The sequence below is a fragment of the Drosophila suzukii genome, chromosome 3 (assembly GCF_043229965.1).
Source record: "Drosophila suzukii chromosome 3, CBGP_Dsuzu_IsoJpt1.0, whole genome shotgun sequence".
NCBI lineage: Eukaryota > Metazoa > Arthropoda > Insecta > Diptera > Drosophilidae > Drosophila > Drosophila suzukii.
Window position 1 is genome coordinate 21,305,611 of NC_092082.1, and position 13,465 is coordinate 21,319,075.

At 41.2% G+C, this 13,465-nt stretch overlaps 4 protein-coding genes across 4 annotated transcripts in view; 3 read left to right on the plus strand and 1 right to left on the minus strand.

Annotated features, from left to right (window-relative positions):
• Window positions 1–2,771, plus strand: Bmcp (uncoupling protein Bmcp mitochondrial). Its single transcript, XM_017075607.4, has 6 exons — window positions 1–124; window positions 195–336; window positions 453–600; window positions 1,378–1,791; window positions 1,852–1,912; window positions 1,971–2,771. The coding sequence occupies exons 1-6, from the start codon at window positions 5–7 to the stop codon at window positions 2,190–2,192; spliced, it is 1,107 nt and encodes a 368-aa protein (XP_016931096.3). The 5' UTR covers window positions 1–4; the 3' UTR covers window positions 2,193–2,771.
• A 1,149-nt stretch (window positions 2,772–3,920) lies between these two features.
• sunn (sisters unbound) lies at window positions 3,921–7,700 on the plus strand. Its single transcript, XM_017075610.4, has 10 exons — window positions 3,921–4,008; window positions 4,063–4,513; window positions 4,571–4,679; window positions 4,945–5,068; window positions 5,126–5,346; window positions 5,437–5,986; window positions 6,111–6,474; window positions 6,530–6,942; window positions 7,031–7,407; window positions 7,465–7,700. The coding sequence occupies exons 1-10, from the start codon at window positions 3,967–3,969 to the stop codon at window positions 7,691–7,693; spliced, it is 2,880 nt and encodes a 959-aa protein (XP_016931099.4). The 5' UTR covers window positions 3,921–3,966; the 3' UTR covers window positions 7,694–7,700.
• Window positions 7,701–7,879: 179 nt separating this feature from the next.
• Window positions 7,880–9,306, plus strand: LOC108010701 (vacuole membrane protein 1). Its single transcript, XM_017075611.4, has one exon. The coding sequence runs from the start codon at window positions 7,880–7,882 to the stop codon at window positions 9,191–9,193; it is 1,314 nt and encodes a 437-aa protein (XP_016931100.4). The 3' UTR covers window positions 9,194–9,306.
• Window positions 9,307–9,437: 131 nt separating this feature from the next.
• loaf (lost and found) overlaps window positions 9,438–13,465 on the minus strand; it is a 40,067-nt gene continuing 36,039 nt past the window's right edge. Inside the window, exons 6-8 of the mRNA XM_065864065.2 lie at window positions 13,305–13,463; window positions 12,802–13,233; window positions 9,438–12,503 (exon numbers count right to left, since the gene is read on the minus strand). Coding sequence (XP_065720137.2) covers window positions 13,016–13,233; window positions 13,305–13,463 — 377 coding nt within the window. The 3' untranslated portion in view covers window positions 9,438–12,503; window positions 12,802–13,015. The remainder of the gene's footprint in view (window positions 12,504–12,801; window positions 13,234–13,304; window positions 13,464–13,465) is intronic.

The window sequence follows — 13,465 nt, forward strand, 5'->3', positions numbered from 1 at the left end:
CCAGATGGCAGATGGCAGCGATTCAACAAAGCGATGCTTTTCGACATTCCGATTGGAAAGGTTTACGACCACACTGCATTTATGCTATAAAGTTGTTGTTTTTGTCTCTGTCAGTAAACTTAAGGTAACTTAAAGAAATTAACTCATGGAATCCCTATAAAACCCCCTGCTTATCTAATTTGTTGCGCAACAAGGGGCGAGAGTGGAGCGGTTCGAGGGGCCAGCGTGATTCGATTCGATTCCGGACATCAACAGGTGCGGCGCCGGAAATGGGAGAAGTCAAGGATTGGCGGCCTTTCGTTTACGGCGGAGTTGCCTCAATTACGGCGGAATTTGGTAAACAAATAGCGGGTTCTAGCTGCCACGCCCCCCACCGACGTCTACTATTTGTCAGCTCTATGCAGCTCTTATCTCCCCGATCGAATCTTTGTAAACAAATCTATTGATTGCAGGCACCTTTCCCATCGACACTACGAAGACGCGCCTCCAAGTCCAAGGTCAGAAAATCGACCAAACGTTCTCCCAGCTGCGATATCGCGGCATGACCGATGCCTTTGTGAAAATCTCCCGCGAGGAGGGTCTGAGGGCCCTGTATTCCGGGTAAGAATCTGGGGGATCTCCGGTTGGCACGTTGTCAAAACATGGGCTCATCATGCCATTCTTATCGCGCCAAACGTGACAGTCACGTGTTCGTCCGCTGGGGTGCTTTTTATGAGTGCAGGGACAAGAAGTACAGTAGAGCCCCCTTAAGGTGGATATTCTGTGAATAATCGACTCATTGCCTTTAGCTAAAACTCAAAAATTGGAAGATAAAGGAGGCAACTCGGTTCGAAAGTAATTATTGTTTATAATAGGTATGCCCTTAACTAAAATTTAAGCAAAACTCCAAAAGTCCGTTAATGATTTAAACTTTTCCGTAATTTAAATTACCAATCATTTCCAATTTAATCATTTTTATGCATTTTCCAGTCACCATATTTTTTTAATGCCTGGTGGAAAGTTCAAGTTCTTGAAACAGGACTGTATAAAGAGACATCTATTGATAATGCTTACTCACGGCAGGCCAAAAATAAATCGTTTGTTGGGGCGGCACTTTTAATCAGTCGGAAAACTTTGCCCGGCCGCTAATCCATTAGACTTCGTATCTGATATTGATCCCAAGGCACAGTACAATTAATAAAGATCATATTGGCACACTTACAGAAATTTATAACAAATTAAAAATAATTTAATACATAAACAATGTTTTATATTAAACCTTCAGTACTAACAAATTTGTAACAATTATTTTTACCAATTTAAAAAAATTAAAGGAATGGCATAGATGTAGCAAAAAGATGTAGCCTAATTTTAAAGATTTATTAATATTTTTTTCAGCATTTGGCCAGCGGTGTTAAGGCAGGCGACATATGGCACCATCAAGTTTGGAACCTACTATACCCTGAAGAAGCTGGCCAACGAACGTGGATTGCTGACAAACGAGGACGGCAGCGAGCGGGTGTGGAGCAACATTCTGTGCGCGGCGGCAGCAGGAGCCATCTCCTCGGCAATCGCCAATCCCACGGACGTTCTGAAGGTGCGGATGCAGGTGCACGGAAGGGGGCAGCACAAGGGCCTGTTCGGCTGCTTCGGCGAGATATACAAATACGAAGGCGTTCGGGGACTCTGGCGGGGAGTGGGTCCGACTGCTCAGCGCGCCGTGGTTATCGCCTCCGTAGAGCTGCCTGTCTACGACTTTTGCAAGCTGCAGTTGATGAACGCCTTCGGAGATCACGTTGCGAATCATTTCATGTAAGTGATGGGTAGCTCAGAAGATCGTGCGGTTTATTGGCTTATTTTCTCAAATTGCAGCTCGAGCTTTATTGCCAGCTTGGGCAGTGCCATTGCTTCAACCCCCATTGATGTTATCCGGGTAAGTAGAGCCTAGCCACCGGCCTAACTTTTACTCAACTGAACTATTTGCGTTACAGACCCGCCTGATGAACCAGCGACACGTGAGCATAACTATGAACGGTGTAGTCACGGCGGCAGCCACACCAAAGCTGTATAGCGGGAGCCTTGACTGCGCCGTGCAGACAATCAGGAATGAAGGCCTCCCCGCCCTGTACAAAGGATTCATTCCCACCTGGGTGAGGATGGGTCCGTGGAATATCATATTTTTTATCACCTACGAACAACTCAAGAAGTACTAGCGCAGGCGAGAGGAACGTCCAGGGAATCCAAGTACAAGACGTATTCTAGCATTCAAACCAAAAAGATCAGATCTGACCAGACCTGGCTTAACTTTAAGGTCATAGTTGTTACGGAGGGCTCACTAAAGTGCCTGTCTCACAGGCTATTCGATAGCCTCCAGCACCTGTTCCAGTGTCATTTTGCCTTGGGCAAGAGTGAAAACGATTAGTCGCATTTTAAATGTTGGCCCACTCAAGTATTTGCATTTTTGGAGAACTTTTTCACCAAATCATATAAGTTGTTGCTCTGGCTTGGTCGTTGCGAATTCGATGGCCCATCAGGCCACCCACGAAGTACACTGTATTTACCTTACCTAAGCTTCTAATTTAATTACCTACTTAATGAACATGAAAATATTTATAATGTGAATTTGTATTATAAGCGCATTTTGTTGTTCGAAGTTAAGACCTCCTTGATCGTATTACACGTGCATCATCGCTGTAAATATATGCATTTAGTAACATATGCCCTGTTTTACTAAATACAGAATGTACATTTATGCAAATTTACTCAATAAACTGTGTTGGAAATCTCAATAATTTTGATAATTTCTTCTCATTTTTATATTTTATACTTTTTATACGTCTTAAATTATAATTAATAATTATTAAATAAATCCTAAACAATAAGGAATTTCAATACTAAGCTCCAGACTCTAATCGGCCATGTAATATTCCATATCAGCACATTTGTTTACCATTATGGTTCCTCAAATGACAAAGAAAAAGGGAGTTTTTTAGTATCCGAGGAGAACAAAAGCGCAGTCAGCGTGAAATTTGAGTTCTCTCTGTAAACCACAAGTGTTGAAATAAACAATCAGCTAGGTTTGAGACTTTCAGTAGTGCAGTCGGTGTTCCAGACAAATCCATCAAATTTTACGGGTCCAACATAAAACGGCGGAAAACTGGCCGGAATTGAAGAAGGCACTGATCAACCGATTTAAAAACTACTCGTGTTTCAGAGAACTATTGGAGGATCTTAGGTTAACGACATTAAATGGAACTATTCGGGAATTTGTCCAAGAACTGGAGTATAAGTCATCTGTAATTTACAACCTGTTAGATTTAGAAGACGATTCGGGTTGGAAAGTGATGACCACCCAACATTCAATCCAGGACATTATTACCCGACATATGCCAAAAAAGTTAGCTATAAAACTTTTAAGGCAAGAGGTTATAACAATATCCGATTTAAGAAGAGGAGCTCAAGAAGATGGTATATACGAAACTTGCATTGTCAATAAATATCCGTTTTAAGAAGAGCAGCTCAAAAAGATGGTATATACGAAACTTGCATTGCCAATAAATATGTAAATAGCGAACAATTCGCTAGAAACTATAGATTGTCAAAATAATTTTAGGAGCAACAACGAGTAAATATTAAAAAATTGTAAAAAAATGTTGTTTTGAATTTAAATTTGTATATAAATAACAATCAAATAAAATGAATAGTTTTTATAGTTTGTAAAGCTCTTTATATGAAAAAAATATGCTTAGTATGCTTTAAAATATATTAATTGGTTTTGTACACTTCCAAGTATTTAAGTCACGTTCTTTAATGATCTGCTTTCAAATATTTCTGGGCGGCAAAAAACAATCGAATGGTTGAACGAGCTTATCGAGCCATTTTATAACTTTTCTCAACACTGCCCTTTTTGATACCGTTTCCCAACACAAAAGGACGCTCAATTCAGACTTGGCGTCGCCTTAGAATTTGTTGAATTATTCGCTGAAAATGGATTTTGTTACAGCCATGTCGACCGTGGGTAATACGCATGTAAGTACACAGGTTTATATTTGCGCGTTCCCGATTAGTAATAGTGGAATTCAGTCGGTAGCCAAGGCATTCGCCTATGCTTTTCTGAAAGCCGTGAACTCAGATCCTCAAAATTGGATCAACAAGGTGTCTCACCAGTTTGTGGGTCAGTGCTTCCGGGTCCTCGGCCTGAATTTTACCGTCAGCGTCCAGGCCTTCAGCCAAACGCAGGATCATCCGTATAGGGATGATAATCCCAACTACATCTTCGATCCGGTGCCACATGTGATGGAGGGACTGGATGGGTTTCTGGGTGTTTTGCCGTACATGTTGGCCCAAGTTGGCGAGTATTTCGTCTCAAAGGGATACACATGCGCCGGGTTCGACGAGGCGACACAGCCGTTATCCTGCTATCTGCGCCTTGTGATGAAGTGGATCAAGGTGGTCAACGCAATGTGCGCCAACATGCAGCTAAGCGGCAGCACCGCCGTGGATCGATTCCTATGCGAACCGCTGGCCAGAATGTGTAGGTTATACAAATTCCATATAGTATAGCTCCTTGCCGATCGAAAACTTTTCACAGCATTCAGCATTCTGTGCGGACTGACCAAATTGCCGCCAAAATATGAAGACTTTCCGGGCCTCAAAGAGATTTGCCTTTTGCTCGCTGAAGACGTTCGCTATGGCGTATTGTAAGTATAAAGGGAGTACTACCTAAAATGAGTAAGGTTTGATACTATCATTATATTGCAACTGATTTATGGTCATACTATTTAACTGTATTTTCCTATTGAACTGGGAAAAAAAAGGTGGGAAAGTCCATATAGATCGCGATTTAAAAATAAATATTTTTAAAGATTTTAGTTTAATACAAAAGTATAACAAAAAGTTAAAAAGATTAAATCTTTCTGATCTGAGAAGTGATAGAAAAGTCATCTATAAATCCAACTCTTTCAGCTACCAGGATACCTGCAGTGAAGTGGTTCCTCCCATGTTAAAGATTTTTCAGAAACACTACAAAATTTTCTGCGGCCCCGAAAAAACTGCCTTAGATTTCGTCTACTGTATCCTGACCGTTGTGGCAAGTCTCATTGTCTCATGTTGTAAACCATATACGTTCAATAAATTACCCTTTTAGATGTCCGAGAGTGGTAGCTATATCGATGCATACGTCTTTTTGGAGGCTATGATAAAGCAATTCGCCGAGAGCACGGATCCAAATTCAAGTCGTTATCTGCGTTATCTTACCAATGAGCTGATTGACGTGAAATATGTAGTGCTGCAATTTGGAACCTTCAAGGAGAGCAATTCCAAACCCTTGCTGTTAGCCACCCTGAAGTATTTGATGACTCTTCAAAGGTATGCATACTATCATTTAGTATACCAAAAATATTCATACGAGGTTAAGAAAAAAAGCAGCATACCTTCTAAAACACGATTTTTTTATAGCAATCTAGCTAGCGTAGATTGCTTTTCACAGCGTTTCTACGAAGTCCTGCTTCAACTAGTCCTGCGAATGCAAGTGTCTTCAGTAGTGGTTGCCTCACTATCAGCCGAGCTCTACATTAAACTATCTCAGCGCCGATACGAAGATCGCGACATAGCACAGCACATCCTGGAAACCTACATCAAGAATCCCGATAATCCCCGAAAAAAAGAGACCTATACGCAGTTTCGAACTGAACTAACGCGCTATCTAAAGACACTTATTCAACATTTTCCCGGGCTGAAGGAGTTCGAGTTTTACGCTCTTGTGCTCACTGCTCGAAATGTTCGGATCGAATTGAGTCTCATTGCTGCCCAATCCGTAAGCATTCTCTTTGAAACTCATATGGCGGAGTATTCCTCGGTGCCGGAGGCTCGTGACCAGGTCAATGAATTCCTACGCTGTTGGCCCCATTTCATAAAAGCCCAATCAAATCAAAATGGCACTCGACCTGTGCTCTACAATATTTATAGTATGATCAATTTTGAGCTCGTGGCAGAAAGAGATGCTGAGGTAGGCATTGCAAATATTTATAATTTCCCCTGTTCTATACTAGTATTAGTCTCATGTAAGAGATTTGTCTTTTTATACATATATATTACCTCAATGTTTCGAACTGAATTCCTCTCTTTTGCAGTTGTTGCTGAACTTGGAGTCTTTCTTTCTTGATAATTATCTAAACGACGATACTCTGAGTGAGTCTGAGGTTTATGGCCTCTACACAAATATCTCGCGCTCTGTTGATGCAACAGGAAACATTCAGATACACTCGACTGCAGCGAGGGCTTTAAGAGATGAGCAATCTGAACTGCAGGGCCGTTTGAACATCACCACGAAGGAGGGTCTTGAAAGACAGGAGCTATTGAACGCATATGCCAAAAGTATTCGTCGACTACATGGACTCCTAATGGCCAACAAGCTACACGTTCGTTATGTTGTGGACATTTACGAGACTCTGGCCAAATTTGTGCTGGAAATGCCGACCCAAAATGACAATATAAGTAAAATACGATTTAATTTATGGAAGAACAAGTCAGAAAGTTCTTTGCATTTCAGCACTTTATGGCTCTGAAAGCCTGGCTGCCATTCTAGTCTTATTGCACGACGATCTTAAGGATTCCGACGACGAGATGGGCCTCAGGATTTCCCTTTTGGTACAGCAGCTTCAAGACTTCTGCGTTTCTGAATTGTCAAACGCCAATGTGGGCTTGAAGCGAGCCAAGTTTATGGTTTGTTCTATTCTCATATTACACATAAGTCAGCTGCCATACTCGAAACTAGACTGTGCTGCTTATGACAAGATTTTGGAAATCTTAACATCACCACCCCGAGAATTGGGGTCTGAAAGCGTTAAGCTTGCGGATACCTATGTAACCAGTATGTACTACGTGTTCCGTGAACTAATCAAGACGGAGCAGATCGTATTTCCCAGCAATAAGATATGGAAGGTGTTGTTGCAGTACAAAATGGTGAGATCATTTGTTATATTATTAAATTATTTTAATGCTCTTAAGGTTCATTTTTAATACGAATTTCAATTACATTTCTCTGTCCTAGTGTGCAAACAAGATGAACTACTTAAACTCCGAGATAGAGCAGGTTATTGGAGTCCTAATGGAGAGTCGTATTGAAAGCTACGTTCATTGCATTCCGGTAATTCAGTTGCACCTGTACAACGATGCCAAAGTTAAGAAGAAGGCTTCAGTGGCTCTAACTGCACACCTTAAGCTCATCGATAAGAACTCCTCAGCTTTGGACTCCTGGCTGCTGCGCTTAATAATATTTCAAGACTCGCTCGATCTTCTGGTCAAAAATATGCGCATTAGGCGTTTGGAGGCGACCAGTACACGTCGACGGAACCGTCTTCTGCCGTTGCAGCATATCTTGATTCTGGTGGACAATTTGCGACTGCAGGAAGCACACTTTATGAGCATGTGAGTTTTGGATATCTAGAATATGTACCCTTTAATTTAATTGATTATTTTATGCAGTGCCAAAATGGTGTATACTTTGAAGGAGGAGGCCGTTGGTCCCCAGGAGAAACCGGAAATCGAAAGCTTCATCACTCGTATAAGTGCCTTCAAATATCAGGCTGAGGATGAACTATTGGAAATTACAAATAACGAGGATTTCGAGGGAAAACTCAAAGCATTGCCGCCTGGCCCACTAAATTTTTGGCAACACAATGCTCTTAATGTTTCAAGGGCCCCATCTAATTAACCTATTAATGATAGATTTTCTTATTACATATATTATTCAAGGGGCACATGATTTTCCGTATAACGCCCGAAAATCGAAAAGACAGAGTTATGAAAGAATTGTTACGTTTAATTATTATCTATCTGAGTTTAAAATACTAATTTCATATTATTAAAGTAAACCAAAATCATAGTTGACTTTGCTGCTATGGGTAAAGCATCTTATCAAAATCTCATGGACCGTAGATTTACAACACAATATTGCTCAGTGCCAAGTGTTGAAACACCAAGAGCAACAATGGCTTCCACCATCGAGATTCTGGCGCCCTGCACTTCCTTGCCCAGCGAGGCGGATCCCGTGGATGAAATAACTCGAGAGCGGCTGGAATGGGAGTCCCTCGTTCTTTGGCGTCGCCCTGTGCAGACCTTAAAATATGGAACTTTGGAGGCCGCTCAGTTGCTGATATCCTTCACCGCCAAGCTGCTGAATCTGTGGTTGATGGGCATAGTGCTGCTGTTGGGCATGTTTTGCCTCTTGCCAGGGCCCCATGAGGACTTTGTGATTTTCTGCCAGCAGAGGTTCGGATTCGCTGTCTACTGGCTGGGACTAGGAGTGCTCTCATCCGTGGGCTTCGGAACCGGGCTGCACACCTTCCTGCTCTACCTGGGACCCCACATAGCTGCCGTAACAATGGCCGCCTACGAGTGCCAGACCTTGGACTTTCCCACTCCACCCTATCCGGACATGAAGGTCTGCCCCCAGGAGCCGTACAAGCACCATCATCCAGATGTTTGGGAGATTTTATCGAAGGTCCGACCAGAGGCCCTTCTTTGGGGAATCGGTACGGCCCTTGGCGAGTTGCCACCGTACTTTATGGCCCGAAGAGCCCGGCTCTCCAACAAGGAGTTGGACGGAGCGGAGGCGGAAAAGATATTGGCAGCCAAGCTAATGAGCGGCGACCTCAACCTTTTGGACCGCGCCAAATTGTTCATGGAGCGTGTAATGCGCAGAGTGGGCTTCCTGGGAATTCTGTTTTGCGCCAGCGTTCCCAATCCACTGTTCGATCTGGCTGGGATTACTTGTGGCCACTTTCTAGTGCCCTTCTGGAAGTTCTTCCTAGCCACCCTGATCGGGAAGGCGTTGGTCAAAGCCACCATACAGCAGTTGTTTGTTATTGCGTCTCTGACCGAAGATCTGGTGAATAAGTTTGTGGTCTGTCTGGGCCAGGTGCCCTACCTTGGGACCCCATTGCAGCAGATCATCAAGGACCTCTTGAGGTCCACCAAGCAGCAGATGCACGGCACCGGCAAGTCTGATTCCCTGGCCTATCTGGGCCTTCTGGTGCGAGCCTTTGAGCTGTGCGCCTTTGTCATGGTCGCCTGTTTTGTAATATCCTCGCTGAACTGCCTGGCCCAAATCCATTGCAAACGCCAGCAGGAGAAGGAGCGGAAGTTGCGCAACCTGCAGATGATCCTCTACGCCGACAAAGAGGCATCCTCGTCGGAGGAGTTCACAGTATAAGCAGCAGACATAATATATTTTGTAAAGCTAAGCATTTGACTTTGTTGATATTTGTTGATTCGATCTCTGCTTTTATCATTATTTCTTAAACCCTGTTTACTCTGCATTTATCATTTGCTTATTTGGGGGATCAATCTTCCAAGTTGGTCAAAACAGCCCAGTATTTTAAGAGCTTGGCAGTTTTAATTTCTTTCGGAATACTTACTTTTTCCTAATTGTTGAGAGTTTAAGAAAATAATCAGTGTAACGTTTTATATTCTTTATTTTATTATAATTAGTTTCTTTTGGATTCGGGTTCTGTTTTCTGAATTGTTATTGTTTGTGGTGTTTTGTTAATGATCTGGTTTTCTGTGTGTTCAATGCCATCGTAATTATTATCATTGTACAAGTACATTTATATTCAACAGCAATTTAACACAAAGCTAAGCATTACTTTACGCGATCCCTCAGGATTGTTCATCCAATTCGGGTTAGTATGTTGTCATCATTATTTTTGTTGCTGGTAGGCATGCGTACTTTTATTTTCTTTTATTTTTAACCAAAGGCAATAACTCTAAAAGTTTTGGACTTTCTCTTTTCGGAATGCGTGCGACAACTTAATCGGGGGAATAATGCTCTGTATACTCCCTAGAGGAGTATCGATCCGACATCGGTTCTATGGCAATATTTCGTCTATAATTTGCACTACGATTTACTGTCCGTGTCTCTCTTTCGGGTGTATACCTAGTCAATCTTTACTTATATAGCTTTTAAGCCCATAGTTCGAACCCTTGAGTCACTCCATACAAAATGTATATGATTTTCTGCCAAACTTAAAGTATGTATGAATTTTGCTCTATGTATGATTCAGTGGGTAAAGCAGGAGACTTTAAAATGACTTTCGGAATATTCTGTCGCTATTATTTAGGTACATACACACATGTACCATACATTTACATATAATAAGTAGAGTTAGACTAATTGCGGCAAAGTCTTTTCGAGATTTAGAGACTGTAGAAGGTAAAAAATTAATCTTAACACATTGTAACACTTACACTGGGAAACGAAAAGCTCTCCCCACCACCATCACTTGCCTATTATCGTTTACAACAAATCGGGGACCGAAATGGCCTACAAACTATACGGATCTCTAGGCCTCTTTAATCCTGATCGACTTTCGTCCAGTGCGGTTCCCATTCCGATCGATTTGTATTTAGGTAAATATGTATATTTTAACTACACTCATATACGACATGATCTAACCGATTTTCACCAGTGGGGAGTAGGCATGCGATTACGAGTACAATTACGATTAGATATTACAATACAATCTTGCCTAAACGTTTTATTGACGCATAATTTTCAGTATTCAATATTCCTGTATTGCATAAATTAGCTTTGTGGTTATTCAGTTATTATTTAGTATCATTTATTATCATCGTTTTTAAGTAATTAAGATTAATTTGTTGCCATGTATGAATGTGGTTTTAGCCCATACACATAACATATATCTATTCAATGTGTTGCCCTCAGCTTGTTGCCTCTAGGTTTTCATTCTCTTCTAAAATTTGACGCCTAATACAATTTGCTTATAATTTTGGTTAAAAATTCAATTTATCATAATACCATTTTCCTATAATTTATGATATAGTATAAGACGCATGTAGTTTTACAAATTAAAGAAGGGCAAAAGAGGGGCTAAATGAATAGATACTCTCAGCGTAAATTATGCCTAGAAGATTAGTTAATTTAGTTCTCGGGTTTCCATTACTGCTAAGTACAAAACTAATTTAATTTGACTTAATCGCATTGATCGGGCTGAACGTATACCTAACACCATCCACTCCGATTAGTGTTCAATTTCGCACTTAACTTTATTTTCTTTGTTTTTTGTCTTAGCAGGGGAGCAAGTAGTGTTGTTTATTCGGCTATTATCTGGGAAATACAAACGGAGAAGCCACAAAACAGTCAAACTAACCGGGCCTATGGAAGTATCTTGAAAGACAAATTTTAGCAGCGGAAAATTCTTACTTGTTGCTTCTTAGTATAAGTATTATTATTAAGACTTGCATCTGTATCTGTAGTATGTACGATATATTAAAAAAATATTAACGGCGGGAAGTACTACAATCATTTTGAAGCATTTTAGTTTGGTTTTCTCAAGTTACTTATCATGTTTCCTCACACAATTCGTCGTCAATATATATGATCGTTATCATTCGATTTTGTAGCAAAATGTTTCAACTCTGTTTATGTATTTATACGTTGTTTAATTTTGTGTAGAATTCCATTTGGTTGATTGTAGAAAATTGTATTCGGACACTTCTGTAGGTTAAAATGCATGCCACGTCACGTTCTCAATTTAGTTGTATCAAAAGCAAAAGACTTCACTGTATTGTCCTTAATGTCTCAGAATATTTCCGTTTAGCATTGGTTTTCGGTTCTTTAATGAGGAATGCGTCTCTCGGTGAAATGTTTGCTTCTATCGGAGTCTCTGGGTGATCCCCACCCCATGATATCATGATAATCATGGGGCAAATGCAGACTTCCAAGTGGACAATGGTTAGTGGTAGGTGAAATTGTATAGATGACAGCTGCGTTAGAAGTTTCGATTTGGTTTTTTATGTAAGTATATTGTCGACTACTTATGTACATCCCTTGTTTTGGTTGATCTTCTTGTGTCCATTTTGCGATTAGAATTCAGCTTAATTTTTGTAAAAACCTCCTGGCCAACTTTGCCAGTTATCTCAAATTTGTAAGATTCGGAAGTTGTATATTTAAATGACAGTTATCGGTTATTCTTTTGAGCTTTAATACTTCTTACGGTTTCTGTTCGGTTCACAATTCAGTTAAATGCTTACGATTGTTTCTTCAAATGTTTTTTACCACTCTGAATCTGCGACTACCTCTGATTCGTTATACAATAATTTTGGGGATCGTTTTCTGTGCATATTGAATGCAACCCGCTCTGCAAACTAAGTGTTCAATCGAAGAGCAATAATCCTTGCTTGCTTTCTAAACACACGTATTCCTCTAAATAAATGCCAACATACTTGCACAAAATCAAAAGGGGGACCTTTCTGCATTACATTTCATTTCATTCGGGGATATGGGGTAAAAGGTTCTTGTTTAGCCAGGTTGTGGTATTAACCAGTTAAATGATAAATTATATATTTATAAACTATTTACAAGTGCATTGGTTATCCGACAGAACTGGCACGTTCTGCCCAATGCGTTCGAGATTCTGCTTGGGTACGAGTAGAATTCTCTGTATAATACACCCTGCGCGGTGATGTCCACACTAATTGTTGTTACATATAGTCTTACAGTCCTGCAATGAAAGAATAGGTTTTATAAATAAGTAAATGGAATATCTTCAAAAAATTTTAGATATTTAAAATTACTGATCTTGGTTTAAAAATGGTATATCCGAGTATCGGTTAATCTCCAATATTTCTATTTATCATACTATCAAATAATTCTACAACTTCAATTTCTTTTAGATAATGGGATTATTATTGAAAATCTTAATTGTTCCATTGAAACCATACATTCAAAACATCATCAGAAGACAACTATTTAAAAGATCAATTTTTCAAATTACTAAGACCATTTCTGATCATACTCACTTCATTTAATGCTCTGCAAATATCCATAAATTTACTTAATAAAGTACAGATTATTGTGCTCAAGTCAATCGGTCCTTCCGCAGTGCTGCCTCCGCCTGGTCCTAGACGAACCACTCGTCCTTTTGCGCAGCGCCGACGGCGTTGGCATTGGGATGTCCGGCTCCGGCGATGTTCGTCTGACTGAGCCCGGCGGAGTTGTGCGAAAGATCTTGACCTAATTGACGGAATTTGCCAAGCACCAAATGGGACGGACTTTGGTGGCCATCTTCAAGTAGTTGTGTGGAGTGCGGTGGTACCCGGATGGTCCCGCAGGGTGATGCCAGTTTCCCGACGTCGGCAGTTGGGTGTGCTCCCGCGTCAGTGTCCCGCCGACACTGATGCCGTGGTAGTGCAGATGTTTCGACGACCCGTTCGTGTCGGCCGTGTGGTGCACTGGAGGAAAAACACCAGGTTAGATGATGGTTTTATGGATCGCAGGTCTGTGTGGGATCTCTGAGACTCACCCTGGAGAGCGGTGTTCTGGTTGGCGGCGTTCTCGTCCTGGCGTCGGCACACGCAAATGGCCACCGCCACGATGAGCGCGCTCAGGACGAGCAGGACGCCCACGACAATCAGGACGAACCAGGTCATGTCCATGCCGAAAACCGTGCTGCTCGTCTCATCT

Excerpts from the sequence above, each read along its gene's own strand:
- Bmcp (XM_017075607.4), top strand. The coding sequence starts at position 5 with ATGGCAGATGGCAGCGATTCAACAAAGCGATGCTTTTCGACATTCCGA. Across the intron at positions 601-1,377 it reads CTGAGGGCCCTGTATTCCGG|CATTTGGCCAGCGGTGTTAA; the intron begins GTAAGAATCTGG and ends TATTTTTTTCAG. Across the intron at positions 1,792-1,851 it reads CACGTTGCGAATCATTTCAT|CTCGAGCTTTATTGCCAGCT; the intron begins GTAAGTGATGGG and ends CTCAAATTGCAG.
- sunn (XM_017075610.4), top strand. The coding sequence starts at position 3,967 with ATGGATTTTGTTACAGCCATGTCGACCGTGGGTAATACGCAT. Across the intron at positions 4,009-4,062 it reads CGACCGTGGGTAATACGCAT|TCGGTAGCCAAGGCATTCGC; the intron begins GTAAGTACACAG and ends AGTGGAATTCAG. Across the intron at positions 6,475-6,529 it reads GACCCAAAATGACAATATAA|CACTTTATGGCTCTGAAAGC; the intron begins GTAAAATACGAT and ends TTTGCATTTCAG.
- LOC108010701 (XM_017075611.4), top strand. The coding sequence starts at position 7,880 with ATGGGTAAAGCATCTTATCAAAATCTCATGGACCGTAGATTTACAACA.